General features: G+C 35.3%; 1 protein-coding gene and 1 long non-coding RNA gene across 6 annotated transcripts in view; one reads left to right on the forward strand and one right to left on the reverse strand.

The window, feature by feature from the left end:
- Positions 1-22,594, forward strand: part of CEP85L (centrosomal protein 85 like) — a 226,345-nt gene that overhangs the window by 196,146 nt on the left and 7,605 nt on the right. For all 5 annotated transcript variants that reach the window (XM_027603613.2, XM_027603608.2, XM_027603609.2 and 2 more), the window contains 5 exons: positions 110-264; positions 3,475-3,592; positions 4,108-4,158; positions 18,225-18,332; positions 20,292-20,523. In XM_027603613.2, the coding sequence (XP_027459414.1) occupies positions 110-264; positions 3,475-3,592; positions 4,108-4,158; positions 18,225-18,332; positions 20,292-20,523 (664 nt within the window). The remainder of the gene's footprint in view (positions 1-109; positions 265-3,474; positions 3,593-4,107; positions 4,159-18,224; positions 18,333-20,291; positions 20,524-22,594) is intronic.
- LOC113927634 lies at positions 3,344-22,423 on the reverse strand. The gene is made up of 5 exons (XR_003521690.1): positions 22,295-22,423; positions 18,628-18,720; positions 17,028-17,087; positions 4,726-4,802; positions 3,344-3,562 (listed from the first exon to the last, which is right to left on the reverse strand). It is a non-coding gene; the product is annotated as an uncharacterized LOC113927634 (long non-coding RNA).

Genomic DNA, 22,594 nt, shown 5'->3' on the forward strand with positions numbered 1-22,594 from the left:
TCTAGATAAAGTATAGTGTGATTTTAACCACAAGACTGCTAATTGAGGACACTGTAACAGTTTCTAGTAGAAACACATTTAATATTCTGTGTGTTATGAATTTTCTTAGCTTCAGGTTCTAGAAGAAAAAAATAAGAATTTGCAAGAGACTCTCCTAGATATGGAAAAAAAACTTGAAGAGATCAAAAAACAGTATCAAGAAAAAGAGGCACAGCTAATATGCCAGAAAAAGAAAGAAAAGGAGTTGGTAACTACAGTTCAGAGGTAAGAAAACCTTTAGTAATTTTTTATGCTTACTTTTGTTATTCATATTTCTCATAAAGCATTTCACTTAAAATGCATTAATTTGTAGTTATTACTATGTTGTTATCTTAAAGATGTACTCTTAAAAACCGTAAGTATTACGTCATTGAAACAGGTTGTCTCAGCTGTGATTTCACATTTTAATGCAATATCCTGACATCTTGCCAAAGGTTTTAGATGAGAATGGTTAAAATCTACCCCCATCAAAAAAAACCCCACCAATTGAAAACTGAAAGTATTAACACAGCCTGATGGCTTTGCCAAAAAATAGGTACAAATTCTAGATAATAAAAAGGGCAGTCAGATACTCAAACCGCACTCCTTAATGTGATAGATTAAAGTGAAGTAATCGGCCCCCATTTTAACTTACTGCAGAGCAGCAGGTATGGCCATTTTGCCAAGTACCTTCCAAGTTTACTCATGTATCTTGCCTCATGGTACTCTTCTCTTTTAAATTAATACAGTTAGAATGACAGGGAATATCACGTGTTAGTACATTTAGCTAATGTGTTTAAGCTGGAAAATCAATACTGGATTCCTGAAAAACCTAGAGAACTGTGTTATATATGCATCTACATGTACTCTCTGTTTTATAAAAATTAAACCTTAATAGATGATCAACTATTAATAGATAAACTATCCAGAAGAATAAGACAATAAAGCAACAAAACTAAATTTAAGAAATACACTCTTCATGCTTTTACCAATTGTGTGTAATTCTAATCAAAATCCATCTGATAATTCCACGTTAATATTGCTTTACTACTTTGAAAGTTTTATATATGCCTCATCTACTGTTTCCTTAGATTACAGTATAGAAAACCTCTGATTCTGGGACAATTTAGTCTTTCAGCGTTTCTAATCTTAGCTGCAAAAAATTCATATACTTTTAACTTTACTTTTATTTTCACCTTTATTTTCTGCTTTCTTGTTCTTTAAATTTCCTTTCCATAACTCCATGTCTTATATTCTATTGTCTAGTCTCAAAACAGCTTCCTTACCTCCACTTACTCAACCATATATTCTTTTTCTTTCATCTTAGATGAAATGAGAAGAGGTAATGTATCTGTTCTGTTTTATGGGGCATTTTGATCACATCTCAAGCTGTGCCATTTTATGAACAGAATTGGAAACACCTGAAAATAATTTGTTTGTTTTGCTCCATTGTGTGCTTTTACATATTTAATATATTATACCTTCTCTTTTTTTTATTTAGATTTTCTCTTTCGTTAGGTTTTTAGAGAACATGGAGCCTAGTACTGTTGATTAGAAAGACTTAGTACCGTGCATTTCAGAATCCATGTTTCATTTCTTTACCTCAGTACTCTCTGATATGATAGCATCCCAGAAAATTTCTCTTGAATTCATATAGATGTGAAGGACCAAAGAAGGTCTTCTGTAATTCTTCAGTACCTACATGGTTCTGGTGTCACTTAACTGTGGAGGTTGGGGTGTTATTTCAGCTTCCTCAGCTATATGATAAAGTATTCCTTGGTTCCAGAAGAACTTCAGATGTACATGTGACTGTGAATTATATTACATTTATCTGTGCCTATATAATATTTCTAAGTTAATTGCTTTATGAATATATATAAGAACTTTTGGTATTTAAAAATCAGATTAAAGTTTTCCATTAGAAATAAAAATGGAAGCAAAATATGTGGATGGGGTCCCTAATAATGCAATAGTCGGTACCTTCGCTATTCAAGAGATTACTGACTTGTTTGGTATTTTTTCATTACAGAGTACACTGTTCCCTTCTCATAGCTGGTTCATTTTTTTAAAGACCTCAGTAGTTTTAATATAATTTATTTCTCTTGGAATGTTATAAATACATACAAGTAGTGTTTTGCCCCTGAATTGAGGGGAAAAAACTTATTCTGAAATAGAAATGATGTATTTTTCACTTTTAGACTGAAAAAGAAAATACTTTTATGATAAGTAAAAACATTACAAAGCAGTACACTGCATTCATAATACATAAAAAACTTCTCTGGTGCCATTATTTATTAACATATTGGAAGCCCTTATTGTACCATGTTAAGACTGTCAATTCTTTTTTTTTTAAAGACTCAATTCTTTATCCAGAATCTAGATATGGCATTTCTTTAACTTTTTTTTTTTTTGAAAGAGAAAGCACAAGAAAGCCATAGTATTTGAAAGAAGAAAGATAATGAAAATAACAAAACCCCAGGGTGCCTGGGTGGCTCAGTCGTTAAGCGTCTGCCTTCGGCTCAGGTCATGATGTCAGGGTCCTGGGATTGAGCCCCGCATCGGGCTCCTTGCTCAGCGGGAAGCCTGCTTCTCCCTCTCCCACTCCCCCTGCTTGTGTTCCCGCTCTCACTGTGTCTCTCTCTGTCAAATAAATAAATAAAAGCTTTAAAAAAAAAAAAAGAAAGAAAACCCCAACTATAGGAAGTCTGCAGCTCTTGAATATTATAATCTAGAGTAGAACTATTCCTAGGTGTCTGTCTGTTTTGATTTTGGTCATTATTGTTAATGGCGTAGTTCCTTTTAACCAAAACGTGACTGTTCTTTCTTTCTCAAGACTAACACCTTTTGATCTTTTATATTTTATATATAACGTACCAGAAGGGCTTCCTTTTGTTGTTTCCTCTTCTGCATTGCAACTCTGTGCCATGAATAGCATGAGAAACTATTAGGTAAAGTAGTAAATAGATCGCTGCTCTTACCAATGAAGGAGAAATGTAATTCTACTGGTTTTGGCCACAACTGTCCACATGGACAAACTTTTGCTAAGCTCAGAATGAAGGTAAAAGACACATGTCCTTATTCTTGGGTTCCCTAACGCGTTCATCGTAACCAAGGAACCCTTGCTTCTGGGGGAGGAGGAGAGAACAGGATTTAGGTTGCAGAGCTCACACTAGGGTCATGAGGAGCTTTGTTAGGGCCTAAGGAGGTCACATACTAAGCAACTCTTGATTCTCATCTCAGATCTGCCATTTCTGAAAAGGTGGTCAGCTTCCGTTATGTTTCTTACTTGCGTGACGTGTAGGTACTTGAGTGTATTCATGTAGGCAGTAGGTCTCGATTATTGTCTGATTAAAAAATACTGTTGACCCTAAGAAGGGACTTCATTTATGTTGAAGTCATCTACCAAAATCAGCACACAGAGTGGATTGTCTTTAATTGTCTTTCTAAAACATACAGCTTGCAGCAAAAAGTAGAAAGATGCCTTGAAGATGGAATTCGCCTTCCCATGTTGGATGCAAAACAGCTTCAGAATGAAAATGATAACCTGAGAGAACAAAATGAGAATGCTAGTAAGGTCAGTTCATGTCTTTGGTAATAAATGTGAAATCTGTATTATGTTGGATGATTGCATATAGATATATAAGTTATAGCTATTTTATTTTATATTTTTGGTAATAGCTTAGTTTGAACTTTTTATTTGGAAAGAAAGTGACAATTTAAGTAAATTTAAATAATTTAAATTTTCGTAAAAGCCAAACTAAGGAAATTATATTCTTAGCAAAACAAAAGGATATCTTTTCCTTCCTAAATTATTGAATGTCTGTTTCAAAGTTATTTTTATAAATTGCAGAGTTTTATCAAGAACCAGAGGAAGACTTTTGCAGTTTTATGTATGTGTGATCTAAATCATATGTCTATTTAAAGGATACTTGGTATGAATACTTTTGTAAAAAAAAAAAAAAAATCAAACCCTGATTTTTAAAAGAGAAATTCATTATTTCCTGTGCTTTTGTTTTCTTGAAATATTGGTACTTTTAAAAAGCAATGGAAAAAATTTTGATTCACACTGATATATTTCCTGTGTTTTAGATAATAGATAGCCAACAAGATGAGATTGAAAGAATGATTTTAGAAATTCAGGTAAGGAATGTTTTGTGTGTATTTTAATTTAACTGTATGCTAATTTACTCTTAATGGCTGTATAACCTAAAAAATCCTAATGCATATATATATATTTATATGAAAAGATTAATAGCACTTGAAGTTACAAATTCTTTAATATTAATCTTTTACATTTTTAGAATGAAAATGCTACTTGTTAAATCAGTCATTCAAAAAATCTTGAAATTTTCCCTTTTCCTTACCTCACCTGTTTTTAACTGGGTGTAGTCTCCTGCTGAGGGCACATTTGGTTAAGGTGATCAGTGATCTACTTATTAAAGACAATGGACTGTTTTTAGTCCATTGTGATTGGCCAACACTTCTCTTGTTCCTAATAATTCTATGTATTAATTCTTTGTATGTTATCCAAGTATAACATGTTGTTTTCATATTTGTGTTTTTACCTCCTGCTTAGTTTCTTAAGAGGAGAGATTATGGTAGATCATATGGGTATCTAGAGCTTAGAGTGCCTAATTCATAATGTGCAACTAGAATTTGTGGATTAAATGTGTTTTCATTTTTTTTATTAATTTGCCAGATACTTACTGAGCACCTACATGTGTGCCAGGCACTGTTTTTGGCACTGGAGATTCATCAGTGAACACAGCAAGTCTTTAGCCATTCTAGTGGGGTGAGATGGACAAAATGAAGATACAATGTCAAGGAATGATATGTAGTATTAAAAAAGTAGGGTAGAGAGCAATGACAGACAGTGCTTCATTAAATACAGTGGTCATGAAGTTTTTACTGGGGAAGTAATATCTGAACAGAGATCTGGATGAAGATAACCAAGGGAAGGGCATTCCAGGCAAAGAGAGTCACCATTGCCCTGGGGTGCCTGGTGTACTCCAAGACCAGCAAGAAGGCTGCTAGTCTGAAGTACACGATGGTGAGGTAGAGTGGTGCAAGGTGAGGTGGAAAGTAGCCTGGGGCTAGATCACATAGGGGTAGATGTCTTTGTATTTTATTCTGTGTATAATGGAAAGCCACTGGACATATTTTGCTGAATAATTTTCTTATTTTTATACCTCCTAAAATACCTTCCATTTTTAGGAAGTAAAAAATAAGATAAGTGGTTTAAGTGTCAGAATTATAGACAGTCTGCTTTGATTGTCTTTTGGCCATATTCAGTGATTTATCATTTTAATCAAATACTAGGCCAGTTCAACAAGTGTGTGGGCCTGCTGTATTGGTTCATGGAGGTTATACTCTTTAATCTGTATTCCTATAGACATAACTTCAGTTGTTCTACAAGCCATTTGAATCACAAAATGGTTAAGTTCCCTCAGCAATTATTATCTGACTCATTATAGACCATAAAAAAAGGAATTTATATTTCACTTGGTAACATTTTTCGAGAAGTCATTCAAATAAAAGTTATCTCAATCCAAATTAAGGACAGTCAGCATTGTCCTTTGGCACTGAAATTTTGGTGGATAAGACTTGCAAGATTTTATTAATTTATCACATACTATCTCTCACATTATAGATTATCAGGATATATTTGTATCAATTGAAATGTGCCTTTTTCGTATTTATGGTGGCATCTTAATAAAATTTACTCTTGCACACCAACCATGTCTTTTAGTCACACTTGAATATGTCATGACCATATATAAATATGTAGAATATGTAATTTATATGCCATTCTATTCTTTGATTTTAAATGTTTGCATAAACATTTCAAATTAAAAAATTTCAAATTAAACTCATTAATTCTGTTGTCATGTCTTGAAGCAATGGGTATCTAAGTCATTCTGGCCGTCTATGTAGGCTATACATCTAGTATATGGTTTGCTAACAGAGCAGGTAGCAAATGTTAATAACTGGCCATATTAGCTATATTTATCAAGATATTATTTGAATAGAAAATTATAGATGGAGACAAAAATGCCTAAAATGGTAAGAAAATTTTTTGCTTAATGTTCCTTGTTAAAACTTTTTATTTCTTGGCCCTTCACAGTTAAAAAAGCCAGGTTTTTTTACGTGGTTGGTTGTGATGAATATAAAAGATGTGTACTCTGTAAACATCTGAAAATATTGCCTATTCTAAAAACATGGTTATCAATTTTTTTATCTAGCATTGGAAACCACAGAGAGAATCCTAAAGGGAACACTTTGGTTTGAAAAAGTGTTCTTGTTGTTTTGTACCACAGTTAATGGGCTTATTATCAAGTCCATACATATAATAGAGCAGTTCCCTTCAATTACTAATTATTTAAAGCTGCCTAGTTTTTCCCCCCATCTGCTTAAATAAGGAATGGCCAGTCTTACTCCTCTGTAGATTATGATGTCCTTCCTATATGCTATAGCTCTGTTTTTAATTTCTTCAAATTCCTTTGCATAGCCAAAACAACACAAGATACCTTATAATGAGTGATAGCAGAGAGCTTTCCAACATTTTTTAACATGAGGTACGCATTTTAGCTGTCAGTACAGTATTAAACTTACTGTAAAATTTCACTGCTATTACAGTTTGCATATTCTTTGTTCCTCCACACTGCCAGGAAGTTGTTCCATTTTAGAAGGTTTAATAGACAAAACAATTGTAGTATTATTAGAATATTTTTTTTAAGATTTTATTTATTTGACAGAGACAGTGAGAGAGGGAACACAAGCAGGGGGCGTGGGAGAAGGAGAAGCCAGCTTCCCGCTGAGCAGGGAGCCCGATGTGGGACTCGATCCCAGGACCCTGGGATCATGACCTGAGCCGAAGGCAGACGCTTAATGACTGAGCCACCCAGATGCCCCGTATTATTAGAATTTTCACTGCTTATGTCCCTGCAAACTATTGAGAAGACCAAATTTGTTCAAAGTTCATTTGGTTGACTTTTGGAGTATTGCATTGCCTTGGGTATAAGCAAGTTATTCTTACAGTTTACGTTTTGTGACTTAAGAAAAAAAAATAAAATCCCTTGTCGTGTTCATTTTATGTCCAGTTTATAGGAGATAAAAATAAGGAATTATTCAGAAGGAAAGTGCTATATTTAAAATACAACTGTGGCTTACCACCCTTGTACCAGAAGTCAAATAAATATATACCTGATTTAGGTCAAGGGCAGATTTATTGGTTTACAACTCTGGAAGTTGGGGAGTCTTCTAGTTATGTTGTCTTTGTTGTTGAATATAGAAAAGTAGTACTTCATGTAAAAGTATACACTGATTTTGAAATTGAGTTCAGTGCTATAAAAATACAGATTTATCTACTGTTTTGTTCACCTGAGAAGAGGACATTGCTAACTGGCATGAATACCTTGTTTGTTCATTAATCCTTTAGAAATAATGCCTGTGTTTACATTTACGAAACCAGTATAGCTAAACTGACTTCTCCTACAGGTTTTTCTTCTGTCAGTATACAATATAAAAAGACATTTTGCGATAGAACTTTCCCCATCATTTCCATAAATGTGGCTTCTGTCAGAATGTCAATGAGTTCTTCATTGGACATTGCCTTCCTTCCTATTTGTTCCTTAAAAGCATATTTTAGTTACATAATCCTGTTTCCAGTGAGCTGTTATCTTTGTATGTAGCCATTATAAGCTTTTGGCAGAGGAGATACAGAGTAAAAAAGTTTATGAGGTGCATTCTGTTTTCCCTAACATACTAAAATTGTTTCCTTCTTGAAAGAACTTTTGCATTTAAATGGCCTAAGTTGACAGCTATCAATGAATGATCATAATGTCATAAAATACACAATGATGCTTTAAAGGTCATTAAGACTGTTCACTTTCAAAGCGTGATTAGAAACCTCCAATCTCAAAACTGTAACAGTCTGTTCTATTTATAACACTTGAAGATATGTTTTCATAGCCTCCAAAGATTTTATTCCAATTTTTAGCAAGTCTCTCTTAAAGCCTTCATCCAGCAGGTTTTCTCAGTAGAAATTGTGAGAAAATGAATCATAAGCCATTAAAATGTCTTGTAAGTAAAATTTAACTTTGCTTTAACCTAAATAAGTTGATTTAATGTTTTCACATTATTATTGTGTGATGTTTATTTCCTATTTTTGTTATCTTAGTTTTGTGATGTGTCCTGACATGTTCGTTCTTAGTTTTTTTTAATTTTTAAAAGTTTTACCTTTGTGAAATTGTTTTATAATGCATGAAAACCTAAAAATATTCTTATCAGAAATTAATTTTTGAAAGAACCTAGCAGCCAAAAAAAGGTCTTCTATCAAAGGAAAAGTAACTTTTTTAAAAATGAGCTTTCTCTCCAGTGTTTGTATTTATAAGGAGAAGTCTTTAATGTACATGTAGGCCTGTTATATTCACAGTATAGTTGTTGCTTAATTAAAATGTTAGAAAATATATATAAAAGGTGGATTTAACTTCTGAAAAGTTAGTTCTTTGTGTCTGAGGTGGGGAATTCAGAGGCAGGAAAGGGAGTCAGCCCAGTTGAATTAAGAAAGAATGTTCTGGAGTATGTTATCTGCCATGAATTGTCACCAAACCTGTATGAACATTTAAAGTATTTGGGATGCTTTTTAAAATACAAGTTTCTGGGCCCAGTTGTGAACCTGATGACTCAGTATCTCTGGCATGACACTTGAAATATACATTATTAACAAGTTCTCCAGGCAGTTCTTCCTTAGTCTGGCAGTATCCTCATTCTGGAGCCATTGGGAAGTGCCATCAGGGTCCTCAGGGGGCTCATTCACCAAAAGTGGGAATTGACTGGGAAGACTGAGATTTAAGAGAAAAAAAGGGGGAGGAAGTAGTTCTGAGAAACCTGGGTGTGTTCCTGACACATTTAAACTGTTTTACATTGTGCTGATTTTTAAATAACAGCTCTGTTGAGATACAACTCACATACCCTGCAATTCACACATTTAAAGTATACAATTCAGTAATTTTTAGTATACTCAGATATATGGAACTAAGACCACAGTCAATTCTGGAACCTTTTTATCACCTCATAAACCCCTTACCCTTTAGCTTTAGAATTCCCTTGAACCCTATTCTCTCTCCATCCATAAGCAATCACTAATCTACTTCCTGTCTCTACAGATATGCCTATTCTAGACATCTCGTATAATATGTGATCTTCTGTGACTCTTTCTCTGACCACACCATCAGTTAAGCTCCATCAATTGCCAACTGATTATTCTGTTGCTTTCAGTGATGCCCTGTGGTATAAATTGCTTCACAGACTGATGTGTTCTGGTTCCTCTGAAGGAAAAACTCCTTAGGTTAATGTTTGAGATTTTTTTCTGTTCCCGAGAGTGCTTTTCCCAGGTGTCCCTTTCACTTTTTCTCTCTAGGAATCTAGCCAGCCAGTAGGTTAGCCTGTACCTTCAGTGAATCTTAACACTTTCTTCCCAACTGCTTTTTGCCACAACCTCTACTGTTTTTGTTTTTGTTTTTTTATAAAGTATAAATTAATTTTTATTTAAATTTAATTAACATATACTGTATTATTAGTTTCAGAGGTACAATTTAGTGATTCATCAGTTGCGTACAACACCCAGTGCTCATTACTTTAAGTGCCCTCCTTAATGCCCATCACCTTAATGCCCTTACCCCATCCTCCCACCCACCTCCCCTCCAGCAACCCTGTTTGTTTCTAGAGTTAAGAGTCTCCTATGGTTTGCTTCCCTCTCTGTTTTCATCTTTATTTTTCCTTGCCTTCCCCTGTGTTCATCAGTTTTTTTTTCTGAAATTCCACCGATGAATAAAGGCATTGGTATTTGTCTTTCTCTGACTTATCTTGCTTAGCATAATACTCTCTAGTTCCATTCACGTCATTGCAAAATGGCAAGATTTCATTCTTTTTGATGGCTTAGTAGTATTCCATTATTGTATGTATGTGTGTATCTTCTTTATCCATCTGTCGATGGAAATCTGGGCTCTTTCCATAGTTTGGCTATTGTGGACACTGCTGCTGTAAACATTGGGGTGCAGGTGCCCCTTCAAATCACTATGTTTGTATCCTTTGGGTAAATGCCTAGGAGTGCAATTGCTGGGTCATAAGGTAGCTCTATTTTTAACTTTTTGAGGAATCTCTGTACTGTTTTCAGAGTGGCTGCACTGGTTTGCATTCCTACCAACAGTGTTAAGAGGGTTCCCCTTTCTCCACATCCTCACCATGATCCATTGTTTCCTGAGTTGTTAATTTTAGCCATTCTGACCAGTGTGAGATGGTATCTCATTGTGGTTTTGATTTGTATTTCCCTGATGCCAAGTGATGTTGAGCATTTTTTTCATGTGTCTGTTGACCATTTGTGTGTATTCTTTGGAGAAATGTCTGTTCATGTCTTCTGCCCATTTCTTGACTGAATTTTTTGGTTTTTGGGTGTTGAATTTGATAAGTTCTTTATAGGTTTTGGATAGTAGCCCTTTATCTGACAAGACATTCGCAAATATCTTCTTCCATTCCGTGGGTTTCCTTTTAGTTTTGTTGACTGTTTCCTTTGCTGTGTGAAAGCTTTTTATCTTGATGAAGTCCCAATAGTTCATTTTTTCTTTGCCTTTGGAGACATGTCTAGCAAGTTGTTTCAGCTGAAGTCAAAAAGGTTGCTGCCTGTGTTCTCTAGAATTTTGATGGATTCCTGTCTCACATTTAGGTCATTCATCCATTTTCAGTTTATTTTTGTATATGATGTAAGAAAGTGGTCCAGGCTCATTCTTCTGCAGGCGGCTGTCCAATTTTTTTTTTTTTAATTTTTTATTGTTATGTTAATCACCATATATTACATCATTAGTTTTTGGTGCAGTGTTCCATGATTCATTGTTTGTTCATAACACCCAGTGCTCCATGCAGAACGTGCCCTCCTCAATACCCATCACCAGGCTAACCCATCCCCCTACCCCCCTCCCCTCTAGAACCCTCAGTTTGTTTTTCAGAGTCCATCATCTCTCATGGTTCGTCTCCCCCTCTGACATACTCCCCTTTTCTTCCTCTTCTATTATCTTCTTCTTTTTCTTTTTTCTTAAAATATGTTGCGTTATTTGTTTCAGAAGTACAGATTTTCCCAACATTTGTTGAAGAGGCTATCTTTTTTTTCCATTAAATATTCTTTCCTGCTTTGTTGAAGATTAGTTGACCTTAGAGTTGAGGGTCTTTCTGGGTACTCTATTCTGTTCCATTGATCTGTATGTCTGTTTTTGTCCCAATACCATACTGTCTTTGTGATTACAGCTTTGTAATAGAGCTTCAAGTCCAGAATTGTGATGCTACCAGCTTTGGTTTTCTTTTTCAACATTCCTCTGGCTATTTGGGGTCTTTTCTTGTTCCATACAAATTTTAGTATTATTTGTTCCAGCTCTGTGAAAAATGTTGATGGTATTTTGATAGACCTCTTCAGCTTTTGCTAGTGCCCTAAGGCTTGAACTTCACAGTCTGTTGCAGATGAATTCAGGTCCTTTATTTTATTTTATTTTTTTAGTTTAATTTTATTTTATTATGTTAGTTACTATACAATGCATCATTAGTTTTTGATGTGATCCACGATCCATTGTTTTCGTATAACACCCAGTGCTCCATGCAGTAATACCCATCAGGGGGCTAACCAATCCCCCCTCCCCCCTCCCTCTAAAACCATGTTTGTTTCTCAGAGTCCATAGTCTCTCATGGTTCATCTCTCCCTCTGACATCCTCCCCTTCATTTTTCCCTTCCTTCTCCTAATGCTATCCCTTATGTTCCACAAATAAGTGAAACCATATGGTAATTGACTTTCTCTGCTTGACTTATTTCACTTAGCATCATCTCCTCCAGTCCCATCCATGTCAATGTAAAAGTTGGGTATTCATCCTTTCTGATGGCTGAGTAATATTCCATTGTATATATGGACCACATCTTCTTTATCCATTCATCCGTTGAAGGGCATCTCGGCTTCTTCCACAGTTTGGCTATTGCAGACATTGCTGCTGTGAACATTGGGGTGCATATGGCCCTTCTTTTCACTACATCTGTGCCTTTGGGGAGTGCAATTGCTGGGTCATAGGGTGGCTCTATTGCAGTATGTTTCATTCTTTTCTCTGCAGACTCGCTTCCTTTATTCTTTAGCTTACATGAGAAAATATAGCTGCCCTGCAGCCCCTAAGTTCTATAGTTCATTTCCAGTCACACAGAGAGAGACTCATAGACTCTGGGTACCAGTTCCTCAAGTTTGGTCAAATGTTCACTCAGCCCAATCCAGTGAGCTATGCCCCAAGAGATGCAAAATCCTTACAAATATGATGCTTATGACTTATGGGATTTTTGAATAGGCAGACACCACAAATGTCTGCATACACACTGCATAATTTTCACAATACCTTACAAGGTTGGAAATTCTTTCGGATGAATTTGGAACCCTGAAAGGTTAAATAATATACCCATGGTTGCACAGCATGTAAGCTGTGGACCCAGAACCTAGTTTTGTCTGACTACAAAATCTTATGCTGGGGGCACCTGGGTGGCTCAGTCGTTAAGTGTCTGCCTTCAGCTCAGGTCATGGTCCCAGGATCCTGAGATCGAGCCCTGCATCGGGCTCCCTGCTCCACGGGAAGCCTGCTTCTCCCTCTCCCACTCCCCCTGCTTGTGTTCCCTCTGTCGCTGTCTCTCTCTGCCAAATAAAATCTTAAAAAAAAAAAAAAAAATCTTATGCTGTTACTATTAACTGTATACACTTTTTTTTACCTGTGAACTTATTTTTTATTGATATACAATTGACTGTAACATTATATTAGTTTCCAGTGTACAATCTTAATGATTTGATATTTTATATATTGTAAAATGATCACAATAAGTCTAGTTTATACCCATCACCATATAGTTACAGTTTGTGTGTGTGTGTGTGTGTGTGTAACTTTTAAGATCTACTTTTTCAGCAATTTTCAAATATACAATACAGTATTAACTGTAGATACCATGCCTGATAGTACATCCCCCGGGCTTATTTTATAACTGAAAGTTTATACCTTTTGACCCCCTTCATCCATCCTTTCCCCCCACCCACCCACCTCTGGCAACCACTAATCCATTCTGTTATCTCTGAGGGTTTTTGTTTGTCTGTCTGTTTTGATTTCACAGGTGAGATCACATGGCATTTGCCTTTCTCTGTCTCACTTAGCATAATGCCCCCAGGGACCATCCACATTGTTGCAAGTTGCAAGATTTCCTTCTTTTATATTGCTGAGTAATATTCCATTGGGTTCATTGTATTTGGAACTTTCTTGGTTTCCTGGATCTTGATGTCTGCTTCCTTCCCGAGGTTAGGGAAATTTTCAGCCATTGTTTCTTCAGATGAGTTTTCTGCTCCTTTCTCACTCTCCTCCTTTTGGGGCCCTTATAATGCGAATATTGATTTGCTTGGTATTGTCCTTTCAGTCCCTTAAGCCATCTTCATTCTTCCACTTTTTGCTGCTCTGATTGAATCAGCCTTGTCTTTGAGTTCAGGGATCCATTCTTTTTTTTTTTTTTAAGATTTATTATTATTATTATTTATTTATTTGACACAGAGAGAGAGAGACAGCAAGAGAGGGAACACAAGCAGGGGGAGTGGAGGAGGGAGAAGCAGGCTTCCCGCTGAGCAGGGAGCCCGATGCAGGGCTTGATCCCAGGACCCCAGGATCATGACCTGACTGGAAGGCAGACGCTTAATGACTGAGCCACCCAGGCGCCCCAGGGATCCATTCTTTTGCTTCATCCAGTCTGCTATAGACCCGTCCATTATGTTTTTCAGTTCAGTTATTATACTCTTCAGCTCTGTGACTTCTGCTTGGTACTTTCTTATAGTTTCTATTTGTTGAAACTCTGACTTTGTTCATGCATTGTTTTGCTGACCTTGGTGAGCATCATTATTACTGCTATTTTGAACTCACTTATCTCTGTTTCATTAAGGTCTTTTTTTGAGATTTTATCTTTTTCTTTCATTTAGAACGTACTCCTCTGTTTTTTAAATTTTTTTTTTTTTTTTACTCTTCTGTGTTTGTTTCTATGCATTAAACAGCCCCCTCTCCCAGTCTTGATGGAGTGGCCTCATGTAGGAGATGAACTTTCTTAACTACTTTTTTTAAAAGGTGTTGAGAGACAGTATCCCTAAATTTCATTCAAAGAATCCATCCCCCCTCCCTGAAAAAAAAAGAATGTGTTCCCCTTGTTAATGCTTTCTAGATGCCATTATTACCTTACCTGTTAAGTGTGCGTGTTCTTTATTGCTATTTCTAATGCTAGTAGCACTTTTATCTTAACCTTTGTTATAGTTACATTATTTCAAGAATAGTGTATTTGTACTAATAGAATCATAACAGTATGGAACTTTTCATCTGTTCATCTTTAAATTTAAATAAACTTAAAAGTGATTGATTTTACCTACTTTCTAGATCATTGAAATATGTACAATAAAATTTTAGCCAAAAAAATTTCAGAAGAACTTTTTTTAAAAAGTTTTTTGTTGTTCTCTTTTTTGATTTATTTAACTAGACACAATAAATTTAACACCTGTAGCACAAATCCTTTTATAATAAAGATAAAGGCAGGTTAGTAGTCTAGTATATAAAAATTGGAGAAAATACCTTATTTAGAAATTCTTCTATCTTATAATTTAGTGATAAGTTTAATTTCATTTGTGATATTTAAGTTAAAGTTTATTTTGAAGACATGTAAGATGTTTTTGAAAAATTGTATCATATTTCCACAAAGGGGGTTTGTTTCTTTGCTAGAATTCTCTACCAGTACTTGTCTTAGGGATCTTACCCAGTCTCACGGCTTTACGTATAATGTGTGTGCTTGCTCCTCCCTAACTTCTTCCAGCTCATAATTCTTTCCTGACCTTACGACTTGTATATCCAGCTGCCTACTCCACAGCACCACTTGACATATCAGACAGACATAATATGTCCAAATTGAATTTCTCACTCTCCCCAAACAGAAAATAGTAAAACCTACTCTACCCTCCATGTCTTCCTTCTTTATTAGTGGCCATCTCTCCTTCCATTTGCTCAGTCCAGAAACGTTAGACTTATCCTTGATTCTCTTCTGCCTCACATTTGTGAACAAATCTTACTACCTTCAAAATATATCTAGCATCTGACTCGTTCTCCCAACCTCTGTTGTGTTTCTACCCTGGTCCACCCCATCTTTTTTCTTTATATTGATGATTTCTGCCTGCTTCCATCCTTGCTTGCCTACAGTCTATTCTCATTAGCCTGAGGGACCTATCAAACAAAAACCAGATCATTATGTCTTCTCAGAACCTTTCAGTGGTTCCTCATTTCTTCCAAAATAAAAATCAAAGTTTTTACACTGGCTCATGAGGCCTTACACAATCTGTTCTCTATACCGCCCGCCTTCTCTGACTTCATCTTTTTCTATTTTCTGCCACCCCAGCTCTCTTGCCTTTTCTCAAACACAGAAGACACCATCTGCCTCAGAACTTTTGCACTGACTGAAACACTCTGTAGATATCTTACAAGATGTAATCTTTCACCTCCTTCAAGACATTGCTCAAATGTCACCTTTTTCCATGAGCCTGTACTTTACCCCATTTGAGATCCATCCTCCTCTCCCTTGCCATGCTCTATTTGTTCTCCAAAGAGCTAGTCACATTCTAATATATAATACTATGTAACTTACATATCTATTGTATTTTCCTTGATCTTTACCTCCTAGTAAAAGTTACGAAAGGACCAGCAGTTTTGACTTTTTTTCACTGATGCATTGTCCAGTGCACAGACTGTGCTTGGCTATAATTTTTGCTGAATGAATAATTGCATGAATTTTTTATGAAACTCGTGTGTGTATGCATGCACACATGCATGTGCATGTATGGGGGGTTCTGTGTGTTTATATAGTAAAATAATATAAGTTTTCAATCAAAATATTTTCTCTTAAATTGGGTTTGGGAAGTATAAAATTGTTGACTAAGGCACATCTATCTTTCCTTCATTTGAGCTATTTTGTATATGGGACAAAAGACAGCAATTTCTAGATATTTAGATCAAAGCAACAAATGTTTTTAAAACCATTTTTCAACTTCAAGAATGATTGTGATAAATATCTGTGGGTTAGTAACTTAGGATTTTTTAAAAACATGATTATTAACTGGAAATTTAAAGAGATAATATAGACATCTGAAAATTAAAATTTTTAATTTTAGTAATCCCATTCTAAGCTTCATAGAAATTTTCCTTTCTTTTTTTCTTAAACTTTAAACATAGGCTTTTTCATACAATTTAGAATAAAGAAATAATCTTTTAGGTGGAATGTTGTGTCAGACAACTATGGCACTCATACCCTCGTACTATTCTAGAAATTGTACAGCATATGGAACTTTTAGGATAAGCTTATCTGTGAACTGCTTCCCCTAGTAAAGAACTAATTCGTAAGTACCCTTGTACCCAACCAACATAACATCTTAAGCTTGATGTATTTCCCAAATCTAAATCCAAATTTTTTCCTGTGACAAACAGCACTACTGCCAGACATTTCTGATTTATTCTGATGGAGAAAATTTCCTGTTTCTTCACTGATTTAAATTTAGTCCTATATACAAACATTTGCTAGCTAATTATTAGTCACATTCATTATGACTCTGAATTGGTAAAAATATAAAACACTAGAATTTTCTAAAGAATTCTATTATAGCCTTGTGAAAATACCTCTCAGGGTCAGTTTTCATTGTTAAAATGTTAGATTTAGTGTAGTTAATCTGTGGTGCCTTTTTTCCACAGTTCTGATAAAATAAACAGTCACAAATGTTAAGAAAATTTAGGATGAATTCTAGATTCCAGTCAATCATGTTGTGCCAGTATGCACAGATCTTCAACTAGATGAATAAATCCCTATATATCCTTTAGTCAAATAGGGTTTTTTGATTTATCACATGCAGTTACAAAGGAATTTCAGAATCCAGAAATATACATACTCAGAAAGCCCACGTGACTTCGTGCTGTGCGATTAAATTTTGTGGAGTATGAAGTTTACCCTGGAAGGAAATATATACTTGTTATAGAGCTTAATTCATTTGTATCCAACTTGCAAGTTATTAAATGTAAAGTTTTTTATAGAGTTTAGCAAACAAATGCAAGAGCTACTTGGTTGAATATCTGTTTCTGAGAAAACTGCTTTGTATTTACAGTCTTATCTCAACCCATGGTGACAGCTATCTTCTCTTATTCCAGGGAGAGATAATGTGACGGGGGCGGGAAACCTTCCTAGTGGAGTGTGTGCTATTTCGGTAGTCAGCATTCTGAAGTAGTTTCAGAATTAAGACTAAATAAACACTACATCAAAAACTAATGATGTACTGTATGGTGACATAACATAACATAATAAAATAAAATTTAAAATAAATAAATACAGTCCTGAGGGGGAAATAAAAGAAATCTCTTGTTATATGTTTATTGATCTTGTGATTTCACAAAAGGAAAAAATGTTGATTGAAACACCTAGAAATCACTGATAACTACAGAGTTTATGACAAGTTTTTCTTTGGTGTGTAGCTGAAAACCAGACTTAAGAGCTGAAATAACCCAAGTACTCAAGATATCCTGTATACTGCTTTGGTGCACTCAGGATTTTCTTACAATAGTATCTTGTTCTGGATAATTTGTAATTTTATAATAGAGTTGAGAGATTCATTTATTAAAGTTTCATAATAAACCTTTGGCCCAAATTCAGCATCATAACTACTGCTTGGAATACCATACACTGAGAGAAGTGTGTTTCAAATGATAGAAAATGTGGGGATGGTCTTACAATCTTACTGTGTTTTGTCTTATTAACCATAAGAAAAAAAGGGAAGTATAGATTTGCTAATACACTCTGAAGGCATAAACAAAAAAATTAATAAAATAAAAACTGTTTGTAACATAGCATTAAAGAGCAGCTTAACATGTTTTTCCCAGATTAAAAACTTTCTTGGTAAAGGTGGATATTTGTTTTTCCCTCTGCTGACATCCACTCTAGAGCAATATGGGTTGATTTGAAAGTGAAGGCTTCATCTTCCAAGGGCTAGGGAGGACAGATCCAAAGTATTCAGAGCCCATATTCCTGGTAACCTCTCTGCATTTAGCTTTTAGCATTAACAACATGCTTTGCTTCCCAATTCTCCCTGTTCTAGTCTATGCAAGGGAAACTTTCTAAAGAAAAATCAACTACTCAAAAGATGATGGAAGAGCTGGAAAAGAAAGAAAGAAACCTACAGAGATTAACAAAAACACTGCTTGATGTGAGTAGAAGAAATTCAAATTGTTTTCAAAGAACGATACAGTACTTATTTAAGTTAAAGCAGATACTTATTTTGTACATATTCATAGAACATTTTTTAGCTGAAGACTTAATTTTGGTATGCCAATTAAATCCATTAGGTTTCTTACAAAATTATAATTAAAAGGCAAACTTTTATTTTCCTTATGTCTCAGAATATAATTTCACAGACTTAACTGCAACACAGTCAAATATTATATAGAGATTAGGTCCCAGAGTAATTCAGTAAAGCATAAATTGAATATAAATAAAATTACCTTTGGAAATCCTTAAGGAAGTTGCAATGTTGACACTTCCATCATTGGAACAGGTCACACTTTCTTCATTTAATTACAAGATGACACACTTGACTTGCATTTAAGGATATGTTTTACAAAAAAAAAAAAAAATTACTTATGATAGTTTTTTAACTCTCATCATGACATTTTGCCTCTAAATACCCAAATGCATCTCCAAAAATTAGGGACATTTCTCATATAACTGTACCACCGTTGTCAAACCCAGTAAGAATAATATTCCTCAATATTTGATGATACCTAGTCTGTACCAAAATTTCCCCACTTCTTTCCCAGATGCTTTTTATGACCGTTGAAACCAACATTCAATCAAAGACCATTAAGTTGGGTTTCATTTTGTCGTATAAAGTTTCTCACTTTTTCCATGTTAGTGACTTGTTGACAAATCTGGGCCTGTTGTCTTAAAGACTTATAGATAATCAGGCCTTCTAGATGTGCCTGATTGCTTTCGTATGGTGTCATTTATCTTGTTATCTACCCCTCTATCTCTTATAACCTAAAAGTAAGAGCTAAAGATATCATTAAGTCAAATCAAACATTTTTTGGCATGAAGACTTTGTAGGTGTTGTTCATGTCATCAAATTATTTATGTTTGGTTATCCCACTGTAAGTGACAGAAATACTGATCTCACTGGGTTAGAATGGTAACAGACTAATTTTTCCACTATCTCATTATGGCCTCTGCAAATAGCAGGTAATCTGTGGAATGATACTTAGGTAACTGTGAATATGCAGTTTATCAGTACCCTTTCCCTTGATGGTTTTAGTTTTCACTGATGATCATTGTCTAAATCATTACATGATTAAAAGAATCATATTTGTTTCTAATTATTTTTACATTTATTAGCTGGCATTCATCTATTAAAAAAATCTTTTCCTCATCAATGCAGCTGTTTGGTTATTTTGAAATACAGTTCCAACTGGAAAGCTAATTAAATTGCCTCTAGCAGTTTTCAGAATGAGAAGTAGATGGTGACAGTTTGGGGGATGAAGTGAAGGTAGATTTTTCTGAGTGTAATAAATTATGAGTTCATATTGATACTTCCAATTCAAATTTCACAATTCAAAATTGTTAGGGTTTTTTTCCTTTCTTTGATTTTATACTTCATTTCTTTTTCTCTTATGCTGAAAATTTTGGTTCCTATCAACATTAACATAATGTATACACTTTTTTCTCAATATGCAACAGATAGTTTCAAAGTAACTAAATCATTATTGCTACTAAGAGTAAAACTATAGGATGAGATTTAAAATTTCTTCATAGTTCTTTTTGTTCTTGGGATAAATTTCACTATAGAAGAATACATATACAACCAAGATGCTTATTATGTGACATTATGTGGCATGAGATACTCCTAGAAAGTGAGTCTGGATTTGTTGCCCCTTTCAGATTTACCCTAGGGCATGAGATGACACAGAGGAATCATTGAATCATTTCATTTCCACTATTTTAAATTCCTTTTTTTTTCCTACTGTGTGTATGCAGTTAAATTTGGTTAATGTGTATGTAATATGACTTCACCGTTTTGTTTATAAATGGGGGATAATGTTCAGACAGCTGCATGGCTTTGAGTAACCTTTCTCTGTTCTAACAACCCGATTTATGTTTTCTTTATCCTTTGCAGAACCAAAGGCAAACAGAAGAGACGTGCTCTTTATTGGATCAGGGCCAGGAAGCAGACCAATCCAGGCAGCAGACAGTACTTACCAAATGGCCACTATCCGATTTGAGTGTGATTGATCAGCTGTTCAAGGAAATGTCCTATTGTTTGTTTGACTTGAAGGCATTGTGTAGTATTCTCAATCAGCGTGCTCAGGGCAAGGAGCCTAATCTTTCATTATTACTGGGAATCAGATGTAAGTCGCTGATGCCTTTGTCCTTACTATATTGCTTAGCAATTAGAAACCTGTCTTCATGAATCAGGAACCTCTTACTGCCTTTTCCTTATTTGTTTTTATCTCCTTTCCTACTTAGATTTATAAATCTCTGAGTAAATCTGTAGGTCTGTGAATACCTGTTATTACTTCATTGCTAGAATTTACCTCATACTTAGAGAAGTGAGCAGGGTCATAGTTAATAGGGACTGCCACCTGGCAGAATGCCTACAGATCTACCTGTGTGGATGAGCTATGCTGAATCTGTTAATATGTGACTGGAGTGGTAGTTAGGTGTGATATTCCTGATTACTCTTCTAAAAGTAGTGATTCTGTTGGCTTTTGTGTGTTAATTGTATAAGTTAATGATCCAACATCTGTCTGCTGGTAAAATATTTGAGAGAAGATAACTCCTTTGCTTTCCCTATACAGTGTATGTCTGTGGCAGTTGCTTAATATAAGTACCAGTGCTGGGGCGCCTGAGTGGCTCAGTTGGTTAAGTATCTGTCTTCGGCTCAGGTCATGATCCCTTCCTGGGATCGAGCCCCACGTCAGGCTCCCAGCTCAGCGGGGAGTCTGCTTCTCCCTCTCCCTCTGCCTCTCCTCCTGCTTGTGTGCTCTCTCTCAAATGAATAAATAAAATCTTTAACATATATATAACTACCCGTGCTGTCACAAGAGCTAATTTTCATGGCCTGTAGATCTGTTGCCCTTGTCATGCACATACACTCTGGCCTTGTCTCTTTCAATATGACACCCACCCATTGTTCCTCAGTTCCATGTTCTTCCACACATAGTTGTGAGAGCTGCCACAAGAATATCCTAGTTTCCCTTCTGGGCTGCTTTTGTAGAAACATGCATCTCTGCATGTGGTTCTAAATTACTATAATATTGATATGTTGGCCTCTTTTTAATACAGAAGAAATGGGCATAAGTAAGGAGATATGATTGGAGTAAGACCAAAAGGTTTATGCACCTACTATGTTGTACTGAGTAATTGCCTAATAATATGGTTAATATGTGACTAGAGTGGACACCAGTTTTATTTACAGTTTCATCAAAAAGATTCTACCATCTGGCATCATGATAGTTATTTTGGCAAACCCAAGAATACTTTCCATCAAAGTATAGCCCTTATTAAATGAAACATGTAACTGTGCTCGGAGATGTCAGCAGCATTTTCCCTTCCACTTCATAGATGTGTGTATACATATGTGTGGGCATGTAAGAAATACTTTAAAGTGTTAAGTATATTGACTTAGTAATTATTAAATGCTTTATATAGTCCAGATACTAAGGTACAGATAATGCAGTTGAACACAGCCATTGGCCCACACACAAACTAAATTACTAGAGCATTGTGGTAAGTACTATAATTGAGATGTGGGCGGAGGACAATGGGGGCCCAAGGGGAAAACTAAATGGGAAGGGCTGTGAAGGCTCTGGTGTTTGGCTTGAATCTTAGAGGAGGAGAGGTTTGCCAGGTCAACACAGGGTGGTTTAGTTAGCAGTAAAAGCTCACACACAAAAGACTCATTCTCTTCAACATTTTACAAGTGGTCACCCCTTCAGTTATTTTGTAACCTTCTGTATTTTGTATTCTTCTACATATAGTATTTGTCAAACTTTTCCAGTAATTAGATTAAGAGAGCTATCCAAATGTGAATAAAAAGAGAGATTCAAGAACTTTGTCACATTCACCTCCCAGTGTATACCCCTTCCAGTCTTTCAAGTTTAACCCCATAATCCTTACCTTATATCCTGGTACTGTGAAAATTTGACCAGCTAGCTAATTTGCCAAAACCAGTGGATTATTTTGAATACCTGTCTCCTTACTCCATCCAGTGCTCATTGACACTGTTCACCCCACCCTTGTTTTTTCAAATGCTCTGCTACCATGGCTTCGTTCTCTAGGTTCTACTTCTGCCTCTATGACTGCTGAGTCTTAGTCTTCTCTGGAATTCTCTGCCGTTTAAATTATTAGTGTCTCCCAGAAATCTTTTGTTGCTGATTTTTTTTGTTGTTTCTTTTTTTAAATTGGATTATTTGTGGG

Source organism: Zalophus californianus, chromosome 7 (genome assembly GCF_009762305.2).
Source record: "Zalophus californianus isolate mZalCal1 chromosome 7, mZalCal1.pri.v2, whole genome shotgun sequence".
NCBI classification, from domain to species: Eukaryota; Metazoa; Chordata; class Mammalia; order Carnivora; family Otariidae; genus Zalophus; species Zalophus californianus.